The sequence below is a fragment of the Thamnophis sirtalis genome, unplaced genomic scaffold, assembly GCF_051295495.1.
Source record: "Thamnophis sirtalis isolate CommonGarterSnake01/CBP01778 unplaced genomic scaffold, rThaSir2_p1.2 scaffold_4, whole genome shotgun sequence".
NCBI classification, from domain to species: Eukaryota; Metazoa; Chordata; class Lepidosauria; order Squamata; family Natricidae; genus Thamnophis; species Thamnophis sirtalis.
In genome coordinates this window covers 71,380,037-71,407,568 of record NW_028261384.1, presented here as the reverse complement: position 1 = coordinate 71,407,568, position 27,532 = coordinate 71,380,037, and the positions used below count along the sequence as shown (strand labels likewise).

The following is a 27,532-nucleotide window of genomic DNA, read 5'->3' as shown; positions in this document are numbered from 1 at the left end:
TGTGCTCCCTTCTCTTTGACAGATGCCTCATTTCCAATGGGGAAGAGGGAGATATCCATGCATTTTTCCTCCCTCTGCATGGATTCCCCCCCCTCATTGAAAATGAGGCAGCTGTCAAAGAGAAGGGAGCAGCGTGTTTCACGTGGGCTTGCCCAACTGCCGAAGAAGGAGCAGGAGGCGAGGATTTGGCTGTTGGACAAGCCCACATGGGCTTTTCCAACATCCGAATCCTGTTCTTCTTTGGCTGTTGGAAAAGCCCTTGTGGCACAGGCTCCCTTCTCTTTGACAGCCGCCTGGTTTCCAATGGGGGGGAAGGAATCCATGCACCCCTCTTCCCTTTGGATGAAGCTGGCATAATTAACCCCCACCCCACTCTTCCCTTCCTTTTCTTCATCAGGGAGGCACGATCAGGTACAGGGGAGCTTCCATCCCCTCCCTTTCATTCTTCTGAAAAGCACTTGCCTTTTCTAAAGCCATTTGACTGCAGCCCCTCCCTCAAACCCCACCACCACTGTGCTCAATCACACTGTGGCTTCTGGCTGCATTGCATCAGCTGCATTGGCAGCTAGCCGATTGGTTGGCAGCTAACTGCCCCAGGTGGTGAAAAGCTGAGGATGAACTCTGCTTTGGTGAATGGGCCATGTCAAAGCACTTGGGATGGAGGGGCCTTGGCCCATTGTCCAGGGTGAATGTGTGTGGGCCTGTCAGCTGAGGAGAAAAGTCAGAGGTGAATTGCCCGAGGAGGAACGCTGGCAGAAAAGGAATCATGGCCAAGGGTAGGAGACAAAAAGTCCCATTCCGAATGGAGGGAGAGGGAGAGAAAAAATAGAGAGAGACAAAGATAGAAAGAAAAAGAGAGAGAGAGAGAAAGAGAAAGAAAGAAAAAGAAAGAAAAAGAAAATGGGAGAGAGATGAAAGAAAGAAAAAAGGAGAGAGATACAAAAGATAGGAAAGAAAGAGAGAAAGAAAGAAAGAAAGGAAAAAGAAAGAGAACTTATGATCAAAATTGAGCCCAAAATTTTGGTTGCTAAGCAAGAGCGTTGTTAAGTGAGTTTCACCACATTTTACAAGTTGGCCATGCCCACCCAGTCACATGACCACCAAGCTACTCTCACCCAGTCACATGACCACCAAGCCACTCCCACAAAACAGGCCACACCTACAGAATAGGTTCTAAAAAATGTGAAACCCACCACTGAGTTATATCTAAATAATATAAAATATAAGAATAAAATTAAAATGGTAATATTTGAATGAGATATTGTTAGAAGATTCCAGTGCTTGAAGGCAGAAAACATTGAACACATCCTAGAGAATGCCCCTGGAAAACAATCTCTGAATTATTCTCTACATAGGCATAACCATGAAATCACCTGAAACTGAGATTAATTATTTGAAATAGTTTTAATATCAAGTTAGATCTATGTGAGCATTTTATCAATTTGTCCTTCCTGAACAAGAATAATATCTAGAGTGTTTTGTGGAATATTACATTCTTGGGCTACTAAGTCTGGCCTGCAAAAATCTGAATAGCTACTAGATGGCACCAAACCATTGGTTTTCATTTTTTGTGTGACTTCTAGTATCTGTGCAGTCTTTTTCAGGTCAGATCTATTAATCCTAATTACACATATGTATTTCTGCATAAGTATACTTTATATACATCATTTATTGGCAATTTGGCTAATTTCAAACATGTGATACATGCAATTTTTCTGAATATACAGGCTTGATCCCACCTTTGATCATTGACACTTCATTAGCAATGGTTGATTTAAATGTAGCACCATAAACTATCTAGTATCTTTGGCTTATGGATACACTGGAATGCCAAGACATGACATGGACATTTTTTTTTTTTTAAATGTATATTTTATTATGTTTTCATTCTATACAATCACATATTCACTGTGCTTGATCAGGGCATATAACATTGAATAATAAACACGACCTTCACTTATATAGAAAATGCCCTCTACAATACAAACCCAGTATACCACCTTGGCCTGCCATACACCCTCTTTCAACCCCCTCCAACTTTCATTCTTCCTTCTCACACACCCCTCTACGCCTACTTCCCCTCCCCTTCTTTCTAACCCTATCACTCCCTCTCCATTCCCTCCCTCCCTTCTCCTCCTCCTCTCTCTCACCCTCTCCACCCTCCTTCTTCTTTCACTCGACTCTTTCCTTCGGTATCTATTACCTTCCAGTATATTCGGTTTGTACTATTTTCGCACTAACATTGAAAAGCCACAGTATACAAATACAATCATGGAATTTAACACATATTGTATTTCCCCCCTCCCCCTCCCCCTAAATCCCCACCTCCCTTCCCTCCCCCCGACTTCCCAAAGACCATACTTGGTATAATTTTTGAACAATCACAGTCTGAAATATCTCTACATTGAGCTCAGCTTCTTACTGTTACCCAAATTTTAAACAATTTAAATTATTACTGATACTAAGCATAAGCTATCTGGAGTTTTTTAGTCCCATATTTACTTTTTATGTAATCAATCCACTTTTTCCAGTCTCTTTTGTATCTCTCGTTTGAATGTTCTTTGAGATATGCTGAGATTTTGGCCATTTCGGCTAAGTTCATAACTTTCAAAGTCCATTCTTGAATTGTGGGTAAATCTTTCTTCTTCCAATACTGCGCCACCAAGAGTCTTGCTGCCGTTATTAAATACAGGATCAAATTAGTCTCTGCTACTGTAAAATCAATGCATATACCCAGTAAAAACAGCTGGGGGGTAAATTTTATCCTTCTTTTAAAGATGTTTTGCAGGATCCACCATATTTTTATCCAAAATGCCTTAACATTACGACATGTCCACCATATATGAAAATATGTAGCATCACAAGAACCACATCTCCAACATTTAGGTTGAACATTTGGATACATAGAGGCAAGCTTTTTAGGATCTAGGTGCCATCTATAAAACATCTTATAAAAATTTTCTCTCAAGTTTTGTGCTTGTGTAAATTTCACATTTCTTACCCAGATTCTTTCCCATGTTTCAAGCATTATTGGTTCCTCGACATTCTGAGCCCATTTTATCATACAATCCTTAATCAGTTCCGTTTCAGAATCCATCTGTACTAATACATTATATATCCTCTTTATATGCATTGAGCTTTGATCTCTTATTTGTTTAAACAAATTATCCTCAACTTTTACAAAGCCAGTTTTTTGATCTGTTTTCCACCTAGCTTGTAGTTGACCATACTGAAACCACGTTTGAACTACCTTCTCTTCTTTAAGTACCTCTAAAGATTTTAGTTCCATCACCCCTCTTTCTGAGATAAGAAGTTGTCTATAGGTGGTTCTATCGTGTTTTTGTTCTACATTCATATTTTCAATTGCATGTCTAGGAATTGCCCACATGGGCACTTTATCATTTAGTTTATGTTGATATTTCTTCCAAACCCGCAATAAAGCATTTCTTAAGATGTGATTTTTAAATTTCTTATCCGTTTTTTTGTTAAATAACAGGTAAGCATGCCAACCATATAACAAATCATATCCCTCGATATTCAAAATTCTGTCATTAGTTAGATGAATCCAATCACTAATTGCAGATAATGCCACTGCGTCATAGTATAATTTTAAGTTAGGTAATTTCAATCCTCCTCTTTCACGTGCATCTTGCATTATTTTCATCTTTACCCTCGGCTTCTTTCCTGCCCACACAAATTTGTTGATACCCTTCTGCCATTGTAAAAGATTCGCATCTCTTTTAAGTATTGGTAACATTTGAAAAAGAAATAAAAATTTTGGTAAAATGTTCATTTTTACTGCCGCTATTCTACCCAGCAAGGACAAATGCAGTTTTTCCCACCTTTTCAACTCCAACTGTGTACTATGCCAAAGTGATTCATAATTATACTTGTATAATTTCCCATTTGAGATTGAGATATTAACTCCAAGATATTTAACTTTTTTAACTACCTCACATCTTAGCGTCGCCCCCAGTTCTTCCTTCTGTTTGATAGTCATATTTATAGCTATTATTTTGGTTTTTCCTAGATTTATTTTAAATCCCGAGACTTGACCATATTGATTGATCGTATTCAATAATACCCTACTAGATTCCTGCGGTTGTTCCAATATTATAACCAGATCATCCGCAAATGCACGAACTCTATATTCTTGCTGTCTAATTTTGATCCCTTTTAGACCGCCCAGGCCCCGTATCTTATTCAACAGTATTTCCAAAGTTATAATAAACAATAATGGGGACAGAGGACAGCCCTGTCTTGTACCTTTTTCAATTTGAAAGGAGTCTGTCAGACTTCCATTGACAATGATCTGGGCTGTTTGCTGCTGATATATTGCCCCAATTGACCGTAAAAAGCCATCTCCTATCTGCATTTTTTGCAATGTCTTCAGCAGGAATTGCCAATTAACTCGATCAAAGGCTTTCTCCGCATCCAAAAATATGAATGCGGCCGGGATTTGATTGTTCTTTCCCAGGTATTCTAAAGCGTTGATAATTAATCTAACGTTATCCTTCATCTGTCTGCCCTATATAAAACCAGTTTGATCGGTATGTATCAGTTGCTGAGTTACCCCCATTAGCCTATTTGCTAATATTTTAGTAAAAATTTTATAATCTACATTAAGTAATGAGATAGGTCTGTAATTTTTTGGTTGGGTAAGGTCTTGATCTTCTTTGGGTATCAACGATATGAACGCAGTCTTCCACGAGGGAGGCACTTTCCCTCCCGATTGAATTTTATTGAATAGTTCTCTGAGGGGTTCGAAGAGCCAAGGTGGCGCAGTGGTTAAATGCAGCACTGCAGGCTACTGCTAGATCAGCAGGTCAGCGGTTCAAATCTCACCGGCTCAGGGTTGACTCAGCCTTCCATCCTTCCGAGGTGGGTAAAATGAGGACCCAGATTGTTGGGGGCAATATGCTGACTCTCTGTAAACCGCTTAGAGAGGCCTGAAAGGCCTATGAAGCGGTATATAAGTCCACTGCTATTGCTATTGCTATATTGCTATTACCATTTCTAACTGTAGATATTTATAATAAACAGCTGTTAAACCATCTGTGCCTGGTGCTTTCCCTAACTTTAATTGTTTAATTGCCTGCAAAATTTCCCCAGAGGTTATAGGTTGGTTCAGCTTATGCCTATGTTCTTCTCTGACTAGGGGGATTTTCTCTTTATCTAGGTATTTGTCTATATCTCCGTCCTTAATTTTATCCCCTTTATACAACTCTGTAAAAAATTCCCGAAATACCTTTTGAATCTCTTCCTGTTGAAACACTTCCTTCCCTCTGTGACACAATTTGGATACATTTCGAGCTTTCCTTTTTTTTCTAATCTGATAAGCCAACCACCTACCGGGTTTATTTGCATTGCAGAAAGTATTATGTTTAGCATATAATAAACTAGTAGCTACCTGGTCAGAGATCAGCATATCAAACTGAGATTTTAATATAGCAATTGTTTCCCTAATCTTTGTATCTCCTGGATTCAATGTTAATTCTGACTCTTTCCCTTTAATTTCCTCTTCCAATTCTTTTCGTTTTTGCCCTTGTTTGTATCTATGTATTTTATTTATATTCATTAATACTCCTCTCATATACGCTTTGCTTGCATCCCATACATATTCCAAAGATGTACCCTTGTTCATATTGAAGACAAAATATTCCGATAGCAATTTTTTACAATCATTAACATACTTTTCATATCTAAATAAGTTTTCATTCAACCTCCAGGACCTTCTTGCCTGGGCTACCCTTCCCAATTCCATCCAGACTGGATTATGGTCTGAAAGAACTCTCGCCATAATCTTTGTCTTCTTCACCCTACAAAGTAAATCATTTGTAATTAGTATAAAATCAATCCTTGAAAGAGATTGATGTCTATTGGAAAAAAAGGTAAAGTCATATTCTTCTGCATGCCTCTCGCGCCAAGCGTCTCGCAATTCAAAGTCGTCCAGCATGTCAAAAAAGGGTTTGGGTAACTTAGCTCAAAATTTGGTGTTCGGGCGAGCTGTCTTCTTATCTCTTTTGGTGTCGATCATGCCATTCCAGTCACCCATTAATATACAAGACTCAAAATCCCACTGTACTAATTTAGCATGGAGATTTCTATAAAATCCATCTTGTTGTTGATTAGGAGCATAAATTCCCAAAAGTAACGTCTTTTTCCCTTCTAAGATTAAATCTAATGCAATATATCTTCCAAAGGGATCTGCTTCAATTAGCTCAGCTTTAATGTCTTTTCTTAAATATATTACTATGCCATTTTTCTTTTCCATGGCTGAGGTCGCAAAATGTTGGCCCAGTTTGGGGTTAAACAAATATTTTTGATCGGTTGATTTGATATGAGTTTCTTGCAAGCAAATTATGTCATTCTTAAACTGTTTAAGATAATGAAATATTTTCTTTCTTTTCTGTGGAGAGTTCAATCCGTTAACATTCCATGTCAAAATCTTAGTTGTCATTTTTGGTTGCCTGAAGCTTTTTTAGAGCCTCCCGCAAGGCCTGTCTCACCTTTGGTTTGGCTCCTCCCACAGCTTCTGAGCTTGTTGCAGTAGCTCCTTGGTCAGTGGCCAATGATTGTTGAGATTGTTGCATAGTAGCTTGTTTATCCGTTTGTCTGGTGGTCTTGCGGTTGGATCTTTTTTCCTTGACTCCTTGCCCTTCCGGAAGAGGGAGATGATACATTTTATCTAATGGTTGTGTGGTTTGCTGTTTATCTTGTTCGTCTCGTGGTTTTTCACCATATCCCGAAGGTTCAGGGTATCCCATCTTCAGAATCTTATGATAGAAATCACGAGCTTTCCATACAGAGCTGAGACGATATCTTTGTTTGTCCATTGTAACTATAATACCGAATGGGGCATCCCATCTGTACTGTATCTGGCGCCTTCTGAGCTCTTCCACCAGAAAAGCATAATCTCTTCTGGCTCTTAGCATCTGAGGCGGTATTTCTTTCAGAACAATCAGGTCCTGTCCACCAATTTGAAGCTTAGTATTGTAGGACTCTTGTAGTATCATATTTCTAGATTCTCTTGTAACAAAGTATATTACCACGTCTCGGGGAAGTTGCCTTTGTTTTGCCGCCCATGAGTTAACACGAAAAATCCTGTCAATCTGCCAATCAAAATTGGATCCCGGTTTTCCCACCAGACGGTCAAAAGCTTCAGAAAACATTTGCTTTAAGTTCTCCTGCTTTTCTTCACGCAGCCCCCTCACTCTTAATGCAAGCTCCATCTGCTTATACTGTATCATAATAATTTGTTTTTCAGCATTATCAATTTTTTGTTCCACCACTTCAGTTTTGGATATCAGGTTAGTTTTAGCTTCATTGAGAGTTTCTAAATTATCTTCCATTCCAGAAATATATTCTGTTATCACATTTACAATTCCCATCATATTATCATTCATTTTAGTGACCCTGGTATCAAATTTGTCATATAGAACTTCCATCTCATTCCTTATTTCATCTTTGAAATCTTTAATCATTTCTAGATTCTGTTCTCTGAATTCTTTAAACATTTCTAAGTTCTGTTCTCTGGATTCTTTGAACATTTCCAGAAAAAATTCTTTTGTTAGTACATCTCCACTAGGGGGCATAGATGGTGGGGGCTGCAACTTTGTGCCAGGTATGGGAGACGTTTTCGGAGGTAATTTAACAGAGGTTGATTTGGATGCCATTATATTTTGGTTTTAATTATTTATTCTAAATTACTAATCCACTGTGCTATGTGGAGAAAAAGAAATTCCTCCCCCCCCTTTTTTCCCTTCTTTTTTTTTTTCCTTTTTTTTTTTCCAAGGGGTTTTACGGAGGATTTCAAAAGAGAAAGTCCGTTTAGAATGTTTGGAATGTGTCTGAATCAACAAAGAGTCTTGAAAGCTTTAAGGGAGTAGCTCTAATTAAATTATAAGAGATTATTTCTTTACTTCTGTAGCAGGAAGCCGGAGATAACAGATGCAGAAGCTGTAAACGCCATTTTGAAGACAATTAAGCAAAAGAGGTTTTTATAACATTGAAGCTGGTATTTCAGATAGAGAAAGGTTTAAAAGTTCACAAGTTGGTCTTTGCTCGTATTGTTTTTTAATAGTCTCTTTTCTAAAGATTGTCCTGAGGGGGAGGGGATCCTGTCTCGTGCTGTGAATAACAGCTGCAAAGTTCAGGTCGGAGTTGAATGACTCAGCTTTGGGTTGACCCTCCCCCTCCGTCCACAGCTCACAAAGAAACAAACTGTGAACTTCAAAGAAGATTCTTACCAGCTGAGATTCCTCACTGCTTTTTTCTTGTCTGAAAAAAGAGTTATCTTCTTGATATTGAGTAGATAACGATCCTGAATTCTGGGGGCAGCTCTGTTAAGCTGCCGACCGGCGACAGGCCACTCCCCGGAAGCTGGCAGTTGTCGACATGGACATTCTTAATACTATGAGGATCAGCTTGCCTATTCATAAATTGAGTTCCATGGATGTGTAAGTTGCACTGAGAATACCAGAACTCACAACTGCAGCTGCATTACAGAGATGATTAGTCAGTCTCTATGAGTATTTTATATTCAACATGTGAAAAGAGTTACGTTCAGGCTGAGGTCACTTGTATTGAATGATTGATTTTTTGGTATAAAACTCACTGCACTTAACATCTCAGAATTTGTACTGAAACAGAAACAGACCAGGAATGGGTTTCAATTTTTTTTACTACCTATTCTGTGGGCATGGCCTATTGTGAGGGTGTAGCTGGGTTGTCATGTGACTGGATGGGCATGGCCAACTTATAAAATGTGGTGAAACTCACTTAACCACGCTTTTGCTTAGCAACCAAAATTTTGGGCTCAATTGTGGTCATAAATTCTCTTACTTTTTCTTTCTATCTTTCTCTCTCTCTCTCTCTCTTTTCTCTCTCCCTTCCTTCCTCTTTCTTTCTCTTTCTATCTTTGTCTCTCTTTTTTCTCTCTCCCTTCCTTCCTTTCTTTCTCTCTCTTTCTTTTTCTATCTTTGTCTTTCACTTTTTTCTCCCTCCCTCCCTCCTTCCCTTTCCTTCCTCCCTTTCTCTTTCTTTCTCTCTTACTCTTTCTTTCTGTCTGTCTCCCCTCCCTCTCCCTCCCTCCCTCTCTCTCTCTCATACACATACACACACACATACACACACCCCTTCCAGTTGGCAAAAAATTCTCTGCGCAACCTTCCTGCCATCCCACCATCCTGGGGACATTCCTGGCTCTGCTGGACAGCCACTCCTTCGCATCCCATTGCTGGTTGCAGTTAGCTTTCTCCTGGAAATCCTTCCTGGCTGGGAGAAACCCTCTGGGGCAGCCCCACCACTCTGACTGTGTTAGCACTGTGCTCCCAGAGCAGTCACATAGTAGTGGAATGCAGGCTGCTGACTGACCCAGGCCCCGCCCGGACATGGCCAGAGCTACGGTGCTGCCCTGGAGAGGAAGGATTGCCAGGAAAAAGCCAACTAAAGCCAGCAACGGGGCATGAAGGAGCGGCTGCCCAGCACAGCCAGGAGCATTTCCAGGTCAGTGTGGTGGTGGGGAGGTTGCACAGGCCTGCAATGGGACATAGCAGCTCTCCGGGGGGAGAGGTGGTCAGAGCCCCCCACCAGGGCGATTGGCAAGCTAGAGACACATTGATCAGCTGGCGGGTAGGCAGGTGGGGCAAGCGTGGTACAGACGGGTGGGGCGAGCGAGCGGGAGTGAGCAGAGACAGGCCAGGGGACCGTAACAATATCAAATGTAGAGGTCAAAATACTGTAAACACACAACAAACAAGCAGTGAAATCTTTTAACTTTAAAAAAATATATACACAAAATTCTATAAATTTCCCAAAAATTTATCAATACATTCCAATTATTTGCCTTCCTCAAAGACTCTGAAAAGATTAGGGAACAAAAGGTGAGCATCTTCAACTGACCAACTATCCTGGTTTTCTCTTGCAGAGCCTTTAAATGTACATTTTGTGTTTCTGGTGACTCTGGTGAGAGTTGAGTATAGCACTGTTTCTAAAACATAGACAAAAACATAGACATAACATAGACATAAACAAGCAAGCTTTCTAGATGGAATTGATCTGACTATGAGTTATAGGTATTATAACCAAGTTTTCTTCCATTCCAATACTCTTTCGCTAAAAGAAAACTTAATAGGCTTTTGAGAGCCTCCATTTAAAGTCAGCTGTATAAAATGCTCCTTTGATGAAAAGAGATTGGAGCAAGGGTTAAAGTACACACTGAGGGCACACTGGTCATGAAATCCTCCTTTAATATGTGTGGCATGCACCTACAGTAAGATGATTCATTAGATAAGGCTTCTTTTTGACAAGGACCATTGTTCAACTCTCGGGATAGTGATGGAACAATTCTGTACCCACTAGTAAATATAACAAGGTCAGCTTTTTCCTTGTGGGGCCTTACACAAGGCACATTGGCACCGGATAAATATTTATTTTATCTTAATCAAACTTAAATAACATTTATTCTTAATAAATATTTTTAGAAACATCAGGCAGAAGAAAATAAATTCTACTTCTAAGGAAAGTATAATAATAACAATAGAATCAGGTGGAATAGAATAATTTGTTTTTTAAATATATGAAATGAATTGAATTGAGGGAACACCCATTTATAACCAATGGTTTCAAAAACAATACTATAATCTTGTCTTCATGGTATTGTTGTTTTCCTTTTTCTTCCCAATATAAGATGTTTGGTGTTAAGTCAGGTGAATGGATGAGGCAGACTCAGGCTTCAGTGACAAACAACAGCTCTTTATTGGAATAAACTATGTACAATCCAACACCACTCTGTTTGACAGCTAGCCCTTTTATAGGGAGCTGTCAAACGGCTTGGCCAACCAGATTGGAGGACCTTGGTGGACCATACTGGCTGTGAGTATGTAACACCCCTCCCCTCTTAGATGGGCTGATCTGGCTGGTGACGTAGTAGAGTAGAGCCGATGTGGCGCAGTGGTTAGGGTGCAGTACTGCAGGCCATTTCAGCTGACTGTTATCTGCAGTTCAGTGGTTCAAATCTCACCGGCTCAAGGTTGACTCAGCCTTCCATCCTTCCGAGGTGGGTAAAATGAGGACCCGGATTGTTAGGGGGCAATATGCTGACTCTGTAAACCGCTTAGAGAGGGCTGAAAGCCCTATGAAGCGGTATATAAGTCTAACTGCTATTGCTATTGCTATTGCTATTGCTATTGCTATTTTAGAGACTCTCTCTGACCTACGCAGTTCAGTTGGCACTGGGATTTTGGTCAGGTTGGTCAGTTCTGTTGCCTCTCTGGCTTTGCCTGATGGAAACCCCTGGAATTTTCCCTGGGGCATGGCTGGAGTTCCTAGAGCCGGTTTGCTCGGAACTCACTGCAAGCCTGCAACCTTTTCAGATAAGTACTCTGGTACCTTTGGGCTTGAGTGGTCTGTGAAAGGAGTGAATGTTTGCTCCTTTTGGGTAGGGCTTTGGCTAACTTGTGCAGGAGTTACCTCTGGTTATGTAAGATTGGAATGGTTGAAGCGGCCTCGGAGTTGGTCAATGTGCTGCCTCCAAATTCTCCTATCTTCGAGCTCTAATTTATAAGACCGAGGTCCAGTGATATCTGCAATTGTGGCAGGAACCCAGAGAGCCCCCCCCCCCCCCGTGTAATTGTGGGCATAAACTCAATTCCCTACACTAAATGTCCTTGTTTTGGTAGTTGAATCACTAGGTGGTTTGGCAGAATAATTGGGGCATAGGCGGTCTAAGGGAGACCTTAGCTGGTAATTCATTAACAACTTAGAGGGGATTCTGCCAGTGGAGGCACTTGACATGATGGAAGGAGAAATTGGTTTACCCAGCTTTGCCGATCTCATGGCTCCATCCTAGATAGGGCTTCTTTTGCAGATTGCACCATTCTCTCCACCTGACCATTGCTAGCTGGATTGAAAGGCCCAACCAGGGCATCTTTGATTCCCTGCTCTGCTAAATAAGTCTTAAATTGGATGGCTGTGAATTGGGGCCTGTTGTCTGAGACAAGGATGTTGGGCAGGCCGGGCATGGAGAGCAGTCTCCGTAGCACTTTGATGACCACCTTTGCTGTGGTGGTGGTCATGAAGACTACCTCTAGCCATTTCAAGTAGGTGCCCACAACTATGAGGAACACTTGCCCATGCATGGGGCCTGCAAAGTCAATGTGCACCCTGGATCAGGGTGCCTGAGGCCATTCCCATTCATGAGCAGGCACTTCTGGGGGAGCTGATTGGGATTCCTGGCACGGAGTGCAGGTTGCCACCCACTCTTCTATCTCCCCATCCATGTTAGGCCACCACACATAACTCCTTGCCAAAGATTTCATCTGGACAATTCCCAGATGCCCTATGTGCAAGGCCTCTAATACTGCAATTTGTAGTTTGGGTGGAACAATCACCCAGTCTCCCCACAGAAGACACCCCCGCAATACAGACAATTCATTTTTCTTTTTTACAAAAAGTTTGAACTCAGCCCTTGGGCCACCCCTCCACACCCAGTTCAAAACTTGAGAAATAGTCTTGTTTCTCACTGAGTGGCAGGCGACCTCGTTAGATGGCACAGGGCCGGCCTCAAGGCAGTCTATCAGCAAAACCGGGGTCTCCTGGGCCGGATCACCCAAAAGTTCCGGCAACAGGCGTCTGCTGAGGGCATCAGCGTGGCCCATAGTCTTACCTAGTCAGTGTATGAAGTGGTAGCTATATGCCATGAGGAAAATAGTTCAATGGGTCATCCAGGGTGAAAGTGAAGCCGGTGTTGCTCAGGAGCCCCAGCAGAGGTTTATGGTCCGTGATGATTTCAAAATCATGGCCATACACATATTCGTGAAATCTCTTGACTCCAGCCACCGCAGCCAGCATGTTGCATTCGGCGGCTGATAGGTTCTCGAATAGTAGGCAATGGGAGCTTCAGTCCCGTTGGGCATGCGATGGCTGTGGACAGCTCTGATGCTGAAGGGTGATGCATCACAAGTTAATACAAGTGGCAGGGTCTGGTTGTATTGAACTAGGAACTGGTTTCTGCTTTAGAAACACACTGTAAAAATTGAGAAGCCCAAGGAACGCCTGCAGCTCAGTCTGGTTATGAGGTGTGGGGACATCCTGGATGTCTTTAATTTTTTTAAATTTGTTGGGTGAATCCCAGAGCCATCAATCAAATACCTCAGGAATTCTACCCTAGGAACTGCAATTTGACACTTCTCTTTTTTTAAAGGAGGCCCTTGTCTCTAATTCTGGTCCAAACCATTCTCAATTATTTAAAAAGTTGCTCCTTATTTGCAGCAGATACCAGCGGATATCAAAATAGGGGACGACTCCTGGTATCCCCTGCAAAAGCCGTTCCATGACCCTTTGGAACAATTCAGGGGCAATACTAACAGTGAATTGAAGCCTGGTGCATTTAAATACACCCCTATGCGTCACAATAGTTTGGGCCTCCGCTGTGATGCCATCTACAGGCAGTTGCTGGTATGCCTGTGCTAAGTCTAATTTGGCAAATACTTTTCCTGGGTCAAGGAAATGAAGTAGATGCTGGACAATGGGCACCGGATAAGTGCTCTATTGGAGAGCCTTGTTCAGGGTGCACTTGTAGTCCATGGGGATGCAGACAGATTTGTCAAGCTTGATCGGGGTCACAATAGGAGTCTCCCAGCAGGCATGATCGACTGGCTCCGGAATCCCCTGGCCAATTTGTTTGTCCAATTCTTGGTGAACTTTGGGTGGGAGGGCAAAAGGGATCATATGAGGCTTTAAACAAATGGGGGTGATGTTGGGGTCATGACTGAATGTTATTGTGCTCCCCACATACTTGCCAAGACCATAGCTGAAGACGTCCTCAAACTCTTGCAGTAGGTCTTTGGCTCTGTCATCTCGCAAGGTGTTGATGCCAATTACCCCCATGCCCAGGGACTCAAACCTGTCCAAGCCGAGCAGGCTTGGAAGGAAACCGCTGACAACTGTCACTGGACCCGTCAAAATTTTTGAATTGGACACAGAAGGTGCCCCATCCCAAAACGGAGATTCGGTTCTCCTGGTCTTGGTGCCTCATCTTGTGTTTTCTGATGCTTTGTGTGACCTTTTTCAATGTGGCACAGGACAGAATGATCAGAGATGACCCAGTGTCTATTTCCATGCTGCATGGCGACCCCTTAATGAGGATGGTGACTCACAGCTTCTTGTTTCTTGGAGTGCTGGCTTGCCAGATTATTGTCCGGAATGCATTATTGGATTCTGTCTATTCTTGTCCCTGTCGAGCTTCCATGCCTCTCACCTGGGTGATCTTCATCATGCTGCCTGGCTGGCAGAGGGTTTCTGCTGTGGGGTGACCAGGAACTTGCTTCTGCAGACTCGAAACGAGGGTCCCCTGTGGTCATACTGTTGACAGATTGCATCTTGGAAATAGCAGGCAGATTTCCAATGGTTTCCTATGCAGCTGGTGCAAGGCAGGAAATGACTTTCGAAATCTCACACCATTTTTCTCCTCTCCATGTGCAAGTGGCAGACCGCATCCTCACTGCCAGATAGTTCTTACTCAATCATCTCACAATGGACTTCTATGGCTCTGTGTGCACTTTTGAAGCTGCCATTCTTTTGCAGCATTTCCATCGACTTAGTTGAGGACTCTGTAGCCCTGGCCTCATCTAACGCAATTTGTAAAGTGAGATTTGTTTTAGCCAGCAATCTCCTTTGCAGGTTGATGTCTCAAACCCCACAAATGATCTGTCCAGCAGTAGTTTGTCTAAATCACAAAATTCACAATATGCTGTGGCTTTGCGGAGTGCAGCAATATACTGATTTATGTTCTTCCCTTCTCTCTGGTTTTGGAGGTTAAATTCATGCGGCCACACAAATTTAGAAGGTTGTAGAGCATAGTGTGTTCTCATTGTGTTTTGTAATGCCGATCAGGCGACAATCTGAACCGGTGTTGTTCAGATAGAGCTTTGGTGGTGTCAAAGACCTCTGGCCCACAGTAGATCAGGAAGATGGCTCTTTTTCAGTTGTCAGAGAGCCCAAGGAGATCGCTCGCTTCCATGAAGCACATTATGTAGGAATCCCAGTGTTCAGTTGTTGGGTCAAAAGGAGCTGGAGGGGCATGCGTTGTCATCTTGTGCAGTCAAGGCACATTTGAATTTGCCACTTAAGATGGCCGCTTGATGCCACGATTGCTGCGACTGGATTGTGTTGCTGGATTGTAATGTCAGCTCTTTTTGTGCCTAGTTGCCTTCCGATCCCATCTTTGTCACCAATGTTAAGTCAGGTGAATGGATGAGGCAGACTCAGGCTTCAGTGACAAACAACAGCTCTTTACTGGAATAAACTATGTACAATCCAGCGCCGCTCTGTTTGACAGCTAGCCCTTTTATAGGGAGCTATCAAACAACTCAGCCAATCACTATTCAGTATTTTCCCACCAGATTGGAGTACTTTAGTGGAACCTACCATACTGGCTGTCAGTATGTAACATTTGGGAAAAACTTGAGAATCACAAAACATTTTGAAATCTGGCTCTGGATCTAGTCCTGACAATATTCATAAACTAAGTTTATTGTAGAAAGAACTCCAAATGTTTGAACTAACACATCTAAATGTGTTTCTTGAAAACAAGTAATCTACATATAACGAGAAACATAGTAGAATTGGTATCCAAGCATATGAATGGTACATACTATTTTATATATCCTCTATATACAAATGCATATTAAATGGTATCTGCAATGTCTATATATTAAAACTCTCAAGATCATTTGTTTGTAATCTTCAGTTGGGTGAAATTGGAAGGTATAGGGGAACAGTTATTGAATCAAGTAACTCAAAGGACCTAACTTACAGAATGCCAGGACATATGAATTCCATGGGGAATGAATTGGAAAGTTGTGGCTGCTTCAGTATTGCTTCTCTGTTAGTGCTTCAATGCTGCTGTTGCATTGGCATGATCATTTGTAGTCGTGCTTGGGAAATAAAATTCCTGATAGCAATTTTGAAGTCAATGGGAAGCTGACAGGTGTAGGGATAGAGGAAAGGTTACGTAAAGACATGCGCAGCACACTGTCACGATCTCAGTAGCTGTTTACCTCGAATATCTATGAGCTCACCTAATTAGCTTCACCAGGCAGTACCAGGAACCATCTGGATATGTGAGACTCCACCCTGGGTGGGATGTTCTTAGAGATTGACAAGGAGAATGTGCCAATTACAATGCTGTTGCTATATACTCATTGCTTTGCTTGTAAAAACTGTATAAAAAAAATAAACCCTGCGGAGGCAGGTAGACATTTTGGAATGAACCCTGTGATGTCTGGACGCTGAATCCTTCATCTGGTGCCTGAAGCAGGACACCCTCCAGGGGAGCAACAGACAACATACTTACCTTCATCTGGAATAGACCCCAAGGTGCACCTTTCGTCCTTTAGGACCGCTTAGAGGTAAGTATACATTTCAGTCTGTCTCTACACCAGCAACAACATGTACAGGAACTTGGTTTGGTTTATTGGATTTATATGCTGCCCTTCTCCCAAGGACTCAGAGCGGCATTCAACATTAAAAAAACACATGTTACAAAAGTTAAAAAAAAATTAGATAGAATATCCAAAAAAACAAACCCAATTAAGATTCACAATAACATTTTTTAAAAATTCGATTAAAATTAACAATAATTAATCATTTATTTTGTTTTGTTCAGGCCAGGTTGGCTTGCTGGAAAAGGCAACTTTTTAGGGCGCGTAGGAAGGACCGGTTCCACCACAAAACCGCGAAGCCCTTATCCGCGCCAACATAAGTGCGGAGGGCAAATCCGCGCCGTCCGAAGCGCTAAGGAAAAAGGCGACCCTACCGCAATGACATAACCGCGGAGGGCAAATCCGCGCGTTCCGAAGCACTCAGCACCCTAAACCTAACCCTAACCCTAACTCTAAACCTAACCCTAAACCTAACCTTAAACCTAACCCTAATCCTAACCCTAACCCTAACCCTAACCCTAACCCTAACCCTAACCCTAAACCTAACCTAACCCTAAACCTAACCCTAAAGCAAACCCCTAAACCTAATCCTAACCCTTACCTTAATTTAAATCGGCTTTCTGCCGCTGCGCTGTTTTAAAGCACCCTTCAGTCGCCACGCTGTTGTCGCGGCGGTGATGACGCGCGGTGATGATGTTGCGGCTTTAGCGACGCGGTTTTATCACCACTATTTTGACAAGCGCGGTTTTGTCGTGCCACGGGAAGGACCGGAGGTTGGGGATTATACGAAGCTCCAGGGGCAGCTCATTCTAGAGGGAAGGCGCTCCCACAGAGAAGGCTCTCCCCCTGGGGGTCACTAGATGACACTGCCTGGCCGATGGCACCCTGAGGAGGCCAACTCTGTGAGATAGCACTGGATGGTGGGAGGCTACCGGTGGCAGTAGGTGGTCTCGCAGGTATCCTGGGCCTAAGCCATGGAGCGCTTTAAAGGTCATAATTAGTACCTTGAATCGCACCCAGAAGACAACCGGCAACCAGTGCAGGTCGCCTAAAAGGGGTGCAACATGGAAGCAGCTAGATGCCCCCATGATAACCCACGCAGCCACATTCTGGACCAGTTGAAGCCTCCAGGTGCTCTTCAAGGGCAGCTCCATGTAGACAGCGTTACAGTAGTCCAGGCGAGAAAGGACAAGGGCATGAGTGATTGTGCACAGAACATCCCGATCCAGGAAGGGGCGCAACTGACGTACCAGGCGAACCTGGTAAAAGCCCCCCTCCTGGTCACAGCCATTCAGGTGTTCTTCTAAACTAAGCTGCGTATCCAGGAGGACTCCCAGATTGCGGGCCTTCTCTGAGGGGGCTAAAATTTCTCCCCCTATCATCAAAGATGCACAAATCGGGATGATGGAAACCACAGTCACTCAGTCTTGGAGGGATTGAGCTTGATCCTGTTCCTCCCCATCCAGATCCACACAGCCTTCTTTTGCAGCTCTTGCTGCAGTTGAGAAAGTTATAGATGTTTTGAGCATTCAGTTTGTGGATCATATTTCTTATAGAGACTGTCATGAACTCGCCTAATTAGCTTCACCAGGCAGTACCGGAAACCATCTGGATATGTGAGACTCTACCCTGGGTGGGATGTTCTTAGAGATTGACAAGGAGAATGTGCCAATTACAATGCTGTTGCTATATGCTCATTGCTTTGCTTGTAAAAACTGTATAAAAAGAATAAATCCTGAGGAGGCGGGGAGATAATTTGGAATGAACCCTGTGATGTCTGGACTCTGAATCCTTCAGACAGGAACTGTAAAATTGATTGTGATTGCCAATGCCCTCTACCCTCTTCCTATTAGCAATATCTTTGCTTGTGGAAAGCTGCTGGGAGAAAGATGATGGGGAAACTGGCAGGGAAGGTTAAAAGTTGCTCAGTCTATTCCATCAGTTGCTCTGTGCTCAGGCTGCACAGGCCACTCATGCATCTTTTCACTCCCTCCTCCTCTCACCTGCCTCTGGGAAGGAGAGAGAAGGGACAGCAGCCATACACCTGAATCTGGGAAGAAGAGGGAAGGGAGTAAGGAAGGAAGTAGGAATAAAGGGATGGGGGCAGGAAGTGAGAGAGCAAGGGAGAGCAGGAAGGAAGCAACTAGGAGAAAGGAAGATTTCAGATTCTGCCTGCCAGCTCACCACAAAGAGATCCAGTGGTGTAGCCAATAGATAGTTGGAAATCAATCCCAGTCCAACTGACTTTTTAGTTATCCATTGTCATTCTGTTTTTCTCTTTAGATAAGGAAATATCTTTGAAATTATGATCCATTGGATTGTCTAGTAATTACTGTATTAGTATGCATTAACATTTGGCACCATCATTATTTTTTTGATTGTGTGTTTCGGTAAGATAGCAACCAAGTCTTTTATATATATAAATGGAAAATAGAAAATGGATTTCATTGAAAACAAAGCACTACAAATACAAAACAGTATTACATGTCGATTTTACAGAAGATGCCGTTGAAAAGGCACCATGCAACCTAAAACCATCTCTATCTATTGGCCCTGATGTATTAGGTGCCTACTTCTTTAAAAAGCTCTCAACCACCCTAGCAAAACCTCTTGGCATAATCTCTGAAATATCCTTCAGAACCTAATTTATGGTCACTAGCCACAGTCATCCTTATCTTCAAAAAGGGTGAACCCAGCCTAGTTGAAAATTACAGACCAATCTCATTATGTTGTCTCACCTGCAAAGTCATGGAATCAATCGTAAACCAATCCATTATCCTCTACTTAGAGACAAACGACATATTCTCTAACAAGCAGTTTGGCTTCAGAAAAAAATTGTCCTGCCATCTGCAACTCTTACACTGCAAAAACATATGGACTTCACAACTGGACCAGGGTAAGGCAATAGACGCAATTTATATAAACTTCTGTAAAGCCTTTGATTCAGTAGTACATGACAAACTACTTCTAAAACTAGAATCTTATGGCATCTCCGGTTCTCTGCATAAGTGGACAACTGTGTTCCTATCAAACAGGCAACAAATAGTCAAAATAGGAAATGCCCTATCAAACCCTGCACCTGTTAACAGGTGCTACCTACCCCAAGGTAGCATTTTGGGACCCACACTCTTTATACTTTACATAAATGACCTGGGCGATCATATTATAAGCAACTTTGTTCTCTTCGCTGATGATGTAAAACTTATTCAACACCACTGACAATGCTGCTACCTACAAAAAACTGCAATTCTATATAAAATAAGCCATAGCAGAAAAGAGAAATGTTTTATGACTGTATATGCATAGAAGTATTTATCTTACCTGGAAAATTTAGAACTTCACTCCAAGTCATATCAGGTAACAACAATTAAAATGACTAAAAATCTACAACACAGAGACTTTTAATTGCAATATTTATCTAACACGAGTTACCTAATTAGAGCAAAGATAACAAATAGCATACTTGTCAAAAAATAATCATTGTGGGGTGTACAATTACTAAGGAGGGTGCCAATATGTCTTCCTGTGATGAGATATTTAGGTGTGGCATTCAGTGGAACCTTGCAGGAAGGTTTGTGCTGAATTCTGGAAAAAACTACAGAAACACTTTCCAAAAAGTTCCAGTGTTCCAGAAACACTTTCCAAAAACAATTCAAAGGTACTTCCACATAAAGTATATTGCATTAATTTAAGCTGGACAAATATACTTCTGTCATTTAACCTTCCAAATGCAAAACTGAAACTAGAAACATTCCAGACTGTGAACCAATTTCTGCAGGTGAATATTATCAGATACAAAACAATTGAAATTCTACTCCTGCATACTTTTGCTTTTCAATTAGAATTATTTTAATTTATTATGCATTCAACTTTTCTTATAGGTTCTGCAAGATACTGATTCAGAACATCAACAATTTTCCTGGTAGAAAAAGCAAAAGAGAAAGTGCAGCAGATTTCAACCATATATTAACAACAATAGGCCCAAATTTCACTGATAAACCTTGCCAACCATGTCCTTGACTTATGACCACAACTGAGTCCAAAATTATTGTTGCTAAGTTAAACATTTTGTTAAGTGAGTTTTGCTCCATTTTATGACATTTCTTAGAACAGTTGTTAAGTTAGTAATACAGTTGTTAAATGAATCTGGCTTCCCTATTGGACTTTTTTGTCAGAAGGTTGTAAAAGATGATCTCATTATCTCAGGACACTGCAACTATCATAAATATGAATCAATTGCTAAGTGTCTTGAATTTTGATCATGTGACCAAGGAGAAGCTGCAACAGTAGCAAGTGTGAAAAACAGTCATAAGTTACTTTTTTCAATGCCATTGTAATTTTGAATGGTTATTAAATGAACTGTTGTAAGTCAAGCTTTACCTGTAATAACATTAAACTGTGAACGTTGTTTTAATCATTCTCAGAAGAATCACTCAGCCCTCATTATAAAAATGGAATTTAGTACAATATGAAATGTTAAAATTAAACATTATTTTGTGGTATCAATCTTCCCAAATGAATAAAGGAGGCTTGTTAATTCTATTGATATTAAATGATCAGTGTATAGAATAAGAACTGAACTGAAGAAATGCTCAAGATATGCTCAAGGTTCTGAAGGAACTGGCAGAAGATTGAAAAAGAGCTGATATAGTTCCCATCTTCAAAAAGGGAAAAAAAATAGGGTTAGGAAACTACAGACCTATCACTTGACCTCAATACCAGGGAAGATTCTGGAAAAGATAATCAAGCAACAAATCAGGAGCAAACAAAGTACCGGAGTATAAGACGCACCAAGATTTTGAAGAGGCAAATTTTTAAAAAGTTTTTGCACTCTGCAGACCTCCCAAAATGGCCTGTTTTTCATGAAAACAGGCCTGTTTTTTCCCAAGAAAGGGCATGAATAGCCTTTAGGAGGCTTGTAGAGTGCTCCTGGGGGGTGACCCTCCCCAAATGAGCAAAAAGCGGCCCATTTTTAGCAAAAACAGCCAACATGGGCTTGTCAAAAAGAAATCATGTCAGACTAATCTTATTGCATTCCTTGACAAAGTGACAAAATTAGTGGACCAGGGAAACACTGTTGATATAATTTATTTGGACGTCAGTAAGACATTTTACAACGCAGACCATAACCTACTACTAGATAAAGTAGAAAAATATGTGTTAGACAGCATCACTACCAGATGGATTCATAACTGGTTGACCAACCACACTCAACTTGTAGTCCTCAATGGAATTGCATCTACATGGAGGAAAGTATGCAGTGGAGTACCCCAAGGCTCTGTTTTAGGCCAAGTACTCTTCAACATCTTCATCAGTGATTTGGATGAGGGGGTAAATGGGAAACTCATCAAATTTGCAGATGATACCAAGCTGGCAGGAATAACCAACACTCAAGAAGAATAAGCTTAAGATACAGAAGGATCTTGACAAACTTGAACATTGGGCACTATCTAACAAAATGAAATTCAATTGTTAAAAAAGTAAGGTTCTACATTTAGGCAAGAAAAATAAAATGCATAGGTACAGTATCTCATTAGTAGTAACTGTGAGAGGAATCTTGGAATTCTAGTAGACAACAATTTAAATATGAGCCAGCAGTGTGCAGCAGCTGACAAAAAAGCCATCACACTTCTAGGCTGCATAAACAGAGGGATAGAATCAAGATCACGTGAAGTGTTAATACCACTTAATAACGCCTTGGTAAGGCCATACTTGGAATACTGCATTCAGTTTTGGTTGCCACAATGCAAAAAGATATTGAGACTCTAAAAAGAGTGCAGAGAAGATCAACAAAGATGATTAGGGGACTTGAGATTAAAACATATGAAGAACGGTTGCAGAAACTGGGTATGTCTAGTTTAATGAAAAGAAGGACAAGGGGAGACATGATAGCAGTGTTCCAAAATCTCAGGGGCTGCTACAAAGAACGGGAGTAATGCTATTCTCTAAAGCACCTGAGGGTAGGACAAGAAGCAATGGGTGGAAACTAATCAAGGGGAGAAGCAACTTAGAACTGAGGAGAAATTTCCTGAGAGTTAGAACAATTAATCAGTGGAACAACTTGCTTCCAGAAGTTGTGAATGCTCCAAAACTCGAAGTTTTTAAGAAGATGTTGGATAACCATTTGTCTGAAGTGGTGTAGGGTTTCTTGCCTAAGCAGCGGATTGGACTAGAAGACCTCCAAGATCCTTCCAACTCTGTTATTCTATATATACGTTTGCAAAGGTAGGTGCAAGGCCAAATCAAGCAAATGGTCATGTTAAATTATTATCCTTTTAAAAATATTTATCTCATAGTTTTATGTTCTTAATGCTGTAAGTTGCCAGGAATCTCTTCAAAAGGAGATGGGCGGCAAATATATTTAATAAATAAATAAAATAAAATAAAATAATTTTAAAAATAATATTGGATGAGCACTAACACAGAGATTTAAGTTCCAATGATTTTCAGGGTATACTTTAATATAACAGCTTCAATTCAAACCTTTATCTTAATGTTCTACTTTTTGAAAATGTTCTCTTGTATATCTATGCCCTTTCATATATGTACAGTCTCAGATTATTAACATTGGAAATACTCAATATGCCATTTGAATTCACTATTTCCATCCATCTTCCACTCACCTGTCCTTGTGCATTAGTAACTAGTTGACCTGTGACCCCTTGAAGACTGGAGAGTACATTGCCAAAAGCTGGTGAGTTAGCTATTGAGCCCATGGCGGCTGCGGCAGTGGCTGCTTGACTTGCCAGAGGATTATTAACCAGCTGAAAATGGGAATAAAAGAGGAAAGAATAAGGCTACTCACTGCAATTCAGTTCTATAGCGCGACATTATTAATAATCAGCTTGATGGGAAGGAACAGTTAATCTTAACATCTCAAAATGTGTTTGAGAGCTTTGACAATGTGAATATCAGGCAGTCCAATTCCAACACTTTATAAGTTCGATTGGAAGAAGTGGAAATGATTTGACTGCAAGTGGATGGTAATGATAATGAAATTTGCTCAGAGGCTTTTCTATCTGTAGGGATTTTTTTTTTAAAAAAAAGAAATATAACTTATTCAAATGGAATATGGCTTTTAAAAACATTATGTAAAACTATTTGTTTAAAAGAGATTCATCAAAAGCAACTCTGAATTAGATACATATATTTGAGATGGGCAGTTAAATAAATTTATTCAATAAATAAATAACACTATATATATTCTTCAATTATTCTCTTTCAGCTGGGACAACCATAAGCTGCAGAATTCCTCTCCCAGGAAAAATCTTGCAACCAAATGATCTACAATTTTATATAAATAGCCATATTTCATTCTTCTCTTTTTCTTCCATGAAAACCTACATTAAATAAATTAAAGGAAAATCCAGAGAATGTATAACTCACACAAATCACATAACAATTTTTGAATTACAGAATATAACAAAGTAAGTTTATAGCAGTAATTAAGAAAACATTTTTTTTAAAGGTAGATGATGGGAACAGAATTCCTAAGTGTTCTATGAAATTTTTAAAATCCTATAAAAGGCAATTTAAAGTGTTTCAATTCACTATTAAAATTTCTGTTGTATTGTTCTAAAAATAAAAAGTTAAAAGGAATATAGGAAATATTTTAAAAATTGAATGTAGATCTTAATTTACATTTCTGGCTGTCTCAACTATTATGGTCATTTAATAGGGCATATAATTTAAGAAAATTACTCAGAACAAATGAAACCAAATGTGTAAGGACACAAGTACAATATATTTTTAAACAATATGTATCATTCCTCAGATTTCCTGTGAAATTAAAAATATGTGACCAAATCAAAGTGCTGCATTAAAGACATAACTGTCTTAATAAGTTGACTTTTAAAACATCTTTTAGATTTGTTTTAAGCTGCAGGGAAGAGAAAAGGAAATTAAGAGAAAAAGAAGGGGAAGTATTAGCTCTTTAAAGAGGGGCTATATTTCTTTCAAATGGCTCTTAGAAATCATTTTCAAAACACACATTGTTCTATTATTTAATATATATTTTATACTGAAAGTAAAAAAAAATCTGAATGAATACTTGATTGTATTAAGAGACCATGATAGAAATATGCACATGCCTGGTATAAAAACATCTGAGCTTTCAGGGGACTTTAAAAAAGTTGATTTGCACCATTCATTATATAAATTTATTGTAGCTGAAAAATTTGCTGTCTAAATCTACTTAAAGTCAAACTTACTGTACTCAAGAATAACTACTGATAGGGATGTTGCTGATACAACCTGACTTGATTCAATATGAATTGACAGCACACTGCATCCTTCAACATACATCCTGCTTTCACTCAATACAAGGCATAAATTGTGATATCTCAAGACATTTTTACTTGTAGTTAGAACAAAACCTAATTTTGTTTTCAATCCAAAAGATATTTAGCAGTAGTCTTAGCAAAAACAAAAAACAACAATAAAAGACATATAAATAACAAAAATATTATATTAAATCAGTCAGTTTGATTATGCATATTCATCTGTGCTAGGATTTTGTGCTGTTAGGATAAAATAAATGGATAGAAATTAAGGACTACTGTTGGGACTCAGTTCAATCTCACATTAAAAGGAGAGAGGGATATGACTGGGTTAGTTCAGGCTATATTTGCTAGCCAAAATTATAAAATGATATATTATCAGAAAAATAAATCTGCAGGCTCTGGATCAGTCACTGGTACCAGAGATTTAGTCTTCCAAGCTTTTGGACATGCTGAAGCACATCCTCAGGGAACTTCTCTCTACCAGAATGTATATATTGGGATAGATGCCTGGTTCTGTGTGGCTTTTTATTTGTTGATTGGGACAAGCCATTAAGTTGTTGGCTGTTGTTTCCTTGCACTGTCATATTCTCACTCCTAAGTACTTGGTCAGCTGGTGGTAAATCAGCATTTCTGTTGACTTATAAAGGACCTGTTTCCCAGGCTTCAATCATTTCCCTGGCTATCTCTGTACCTGATTAACCAATAATCTTAGTTGCTGCAGAATTGAATGTATGTTCATTGCAATGTAAGGTGACCAATGAATTTGGGTTTCCTTGTCAGACCTCTCGTTTCTGTTCTTGCAATCTGATGGTTAGCTTTTGCTGAACAAAAGTCCTTTGGTTGTTCAGTCCTTAGTGCTTGTCAGAATAAAACAAGTGCTGCTTTATGTGTCAGACTATAAGATAAGGAGAAGGCATTAATCATGGAACAATTTATCTGTCTATTGGCTACATAATTCTATGCTTTGTAAATGTCTATACCAAACTTGTAAATGTCTTACTAGTCATAAAGTCAAACACAGACATATATATGAAATTTGATTTTGCTAGATATTATTACAAGATTATATTATATGGAATTGCTGCACTAGTCACTCAATCCACAAGTCAAACCAAGAGATTCTGATGCAAAGAACTGAATATTATTGGAATATGAAATATGATCTGGTTTAAATTCAGTAGCAATAAATGGATTCTCTAATTCAGGGCTCCCCAACCCCCGAACCGCAGCTCACTACCAGTCTGCAGCCTGTTTGAAACCGGGCCACAGAAGTGATGAGTTCAAGTACATGTGCCATTCTGCTTGCACCAATGGAGCTGTGCAGTGTGTGTGCATCTGCTACTTTCTCTCTCTCTCACCCAACCACACCCACACCTGTGCCTGGCCAGGCCAATAAGGTGGAAAGGTTGGGGACTGCTGCCCTAATTCCTTCCACTCCAGGGGTGTATTCCTGCCAGTCCTAATCTCTTCTATAGAAAAGGTTCCACAAATCTCCCATGCCATTTAGAACTGGTTCCAGTTCCCTCCCCCTGCCCATCTGCACCACGCTTGCCCCACCCGCCGCTCACTGATTGGCTGGCTCACCAATCACCCCGCCCACCTCTAAGAGTCAAATGAATCTTAGGCTGATGAAGGATTCTGTTCCAAACACATGTTCCTACATTCTGAATTTTTTTTTCTACATTCTGTCATTTTTCAAACTGCTATTCAACTAGCAAAAACTAAAATATCTGGTAAGCAGTTTTATTTCAATGTAGAACTTCTTCACATAAGATCAAATGAAAGAAACATCTGAATAATTCTGGTGATTTTATTTCTTGGGCTTTTTTCTGCTTTTCCTACAGGATTAAGGTCTTCAAATTCAATTTATTTTACTAAAAGTAAAATCAATAGAAGGTGGTCTGTGCTTTGTAGAATCAACCTTTTACCCAATATTAGGCCTTTAAAATACCTTTAATGCACCACAAATTATCACTACCAGAAAGAAAGAAAATCAAAATTCAGTTAATCAAGTAAAAAGTTTGGTTTCATTTTTTTTAGATCACTGGTTGAAGTATTGCACATTATAATAGAAACTGTTTTATTGTGCGCTACTGAGAAGCCATTCATCAATATGAAAGGTAAGAAGATTGCATCCTACTTTTGCAACATTTTAATATGAGAAATAATTAAGAAATATAGCTTCAAGTAACATTTTATATGCCACATTTTTATTCTTTGAGTTTCATATCCAGATTTTCAAAAGATTTCCCATGTGACCTTGAAAAAAATGATCTTTTTTTAAAAAAAATATTTGAGTTCAGTTTAGCTCTCCTACAGATACTAATGGTAATTAAATGCTATAAATAGTAATCATCATGAATTTTGCCAAATTGAAAACTATCAGAAGGGGTTATATATGAATCTCTTATCTTTGTATTGTCTAGTTTCATTCTAGTTACTTGAATATTCTATTGAATATTTAAATAACTGATCATTCATCAGTGAATGATTAAACTGAATACTAAATGATTAAGGAAAGTGCCAATATTTTTAAAAAGCTGCAATCAAAAGAAAACTAGCATCTCATCTGCTGAATATATTTTATTTTAAGGAATTTTTTATTGTTGAAGCCTGCATAACCTCTAATACAACAGTTTAAGAGCAGACTATTAGTCATGCATTATGGTTGTATATACTTTATGACCATGTTTGAACAACTGATGCCAGAAAAGTGTAATTTCACTTATCTGAAAAGAATGGTTGGTATACCACGCAATACCTTATCCACCCAAAATTCTCAATGATTTAAGGAGGCTTCAGTTT

General features: G+C 40.0%; 1 protein-coding gene across 3 annotated transcripts in view; it reads right to left on the bottom strand.

The window, feature by feature from the left end:
- Positions 1–27,532, bottom strand: part of POU6F2 (POU class 6 homeobox 2) — a 416,297-nt gene that overhangs the window by 45,461 nt on the left and 343,304 nt on the right. For all 3 annotated transcript variants that reach the window (XM_087713105.1, XM_087713106.1, XM_087713107.1), the window contains exon 5: positions 23,069–23,209. In XM_087713105.1, the coding sequence (XP_087569231.1) occupies positions 23,069–23,209 (141 nt within the window). The remainder of the gene's footprint in view (positions 1–23,068; positions 23,210–27,532) is intronic.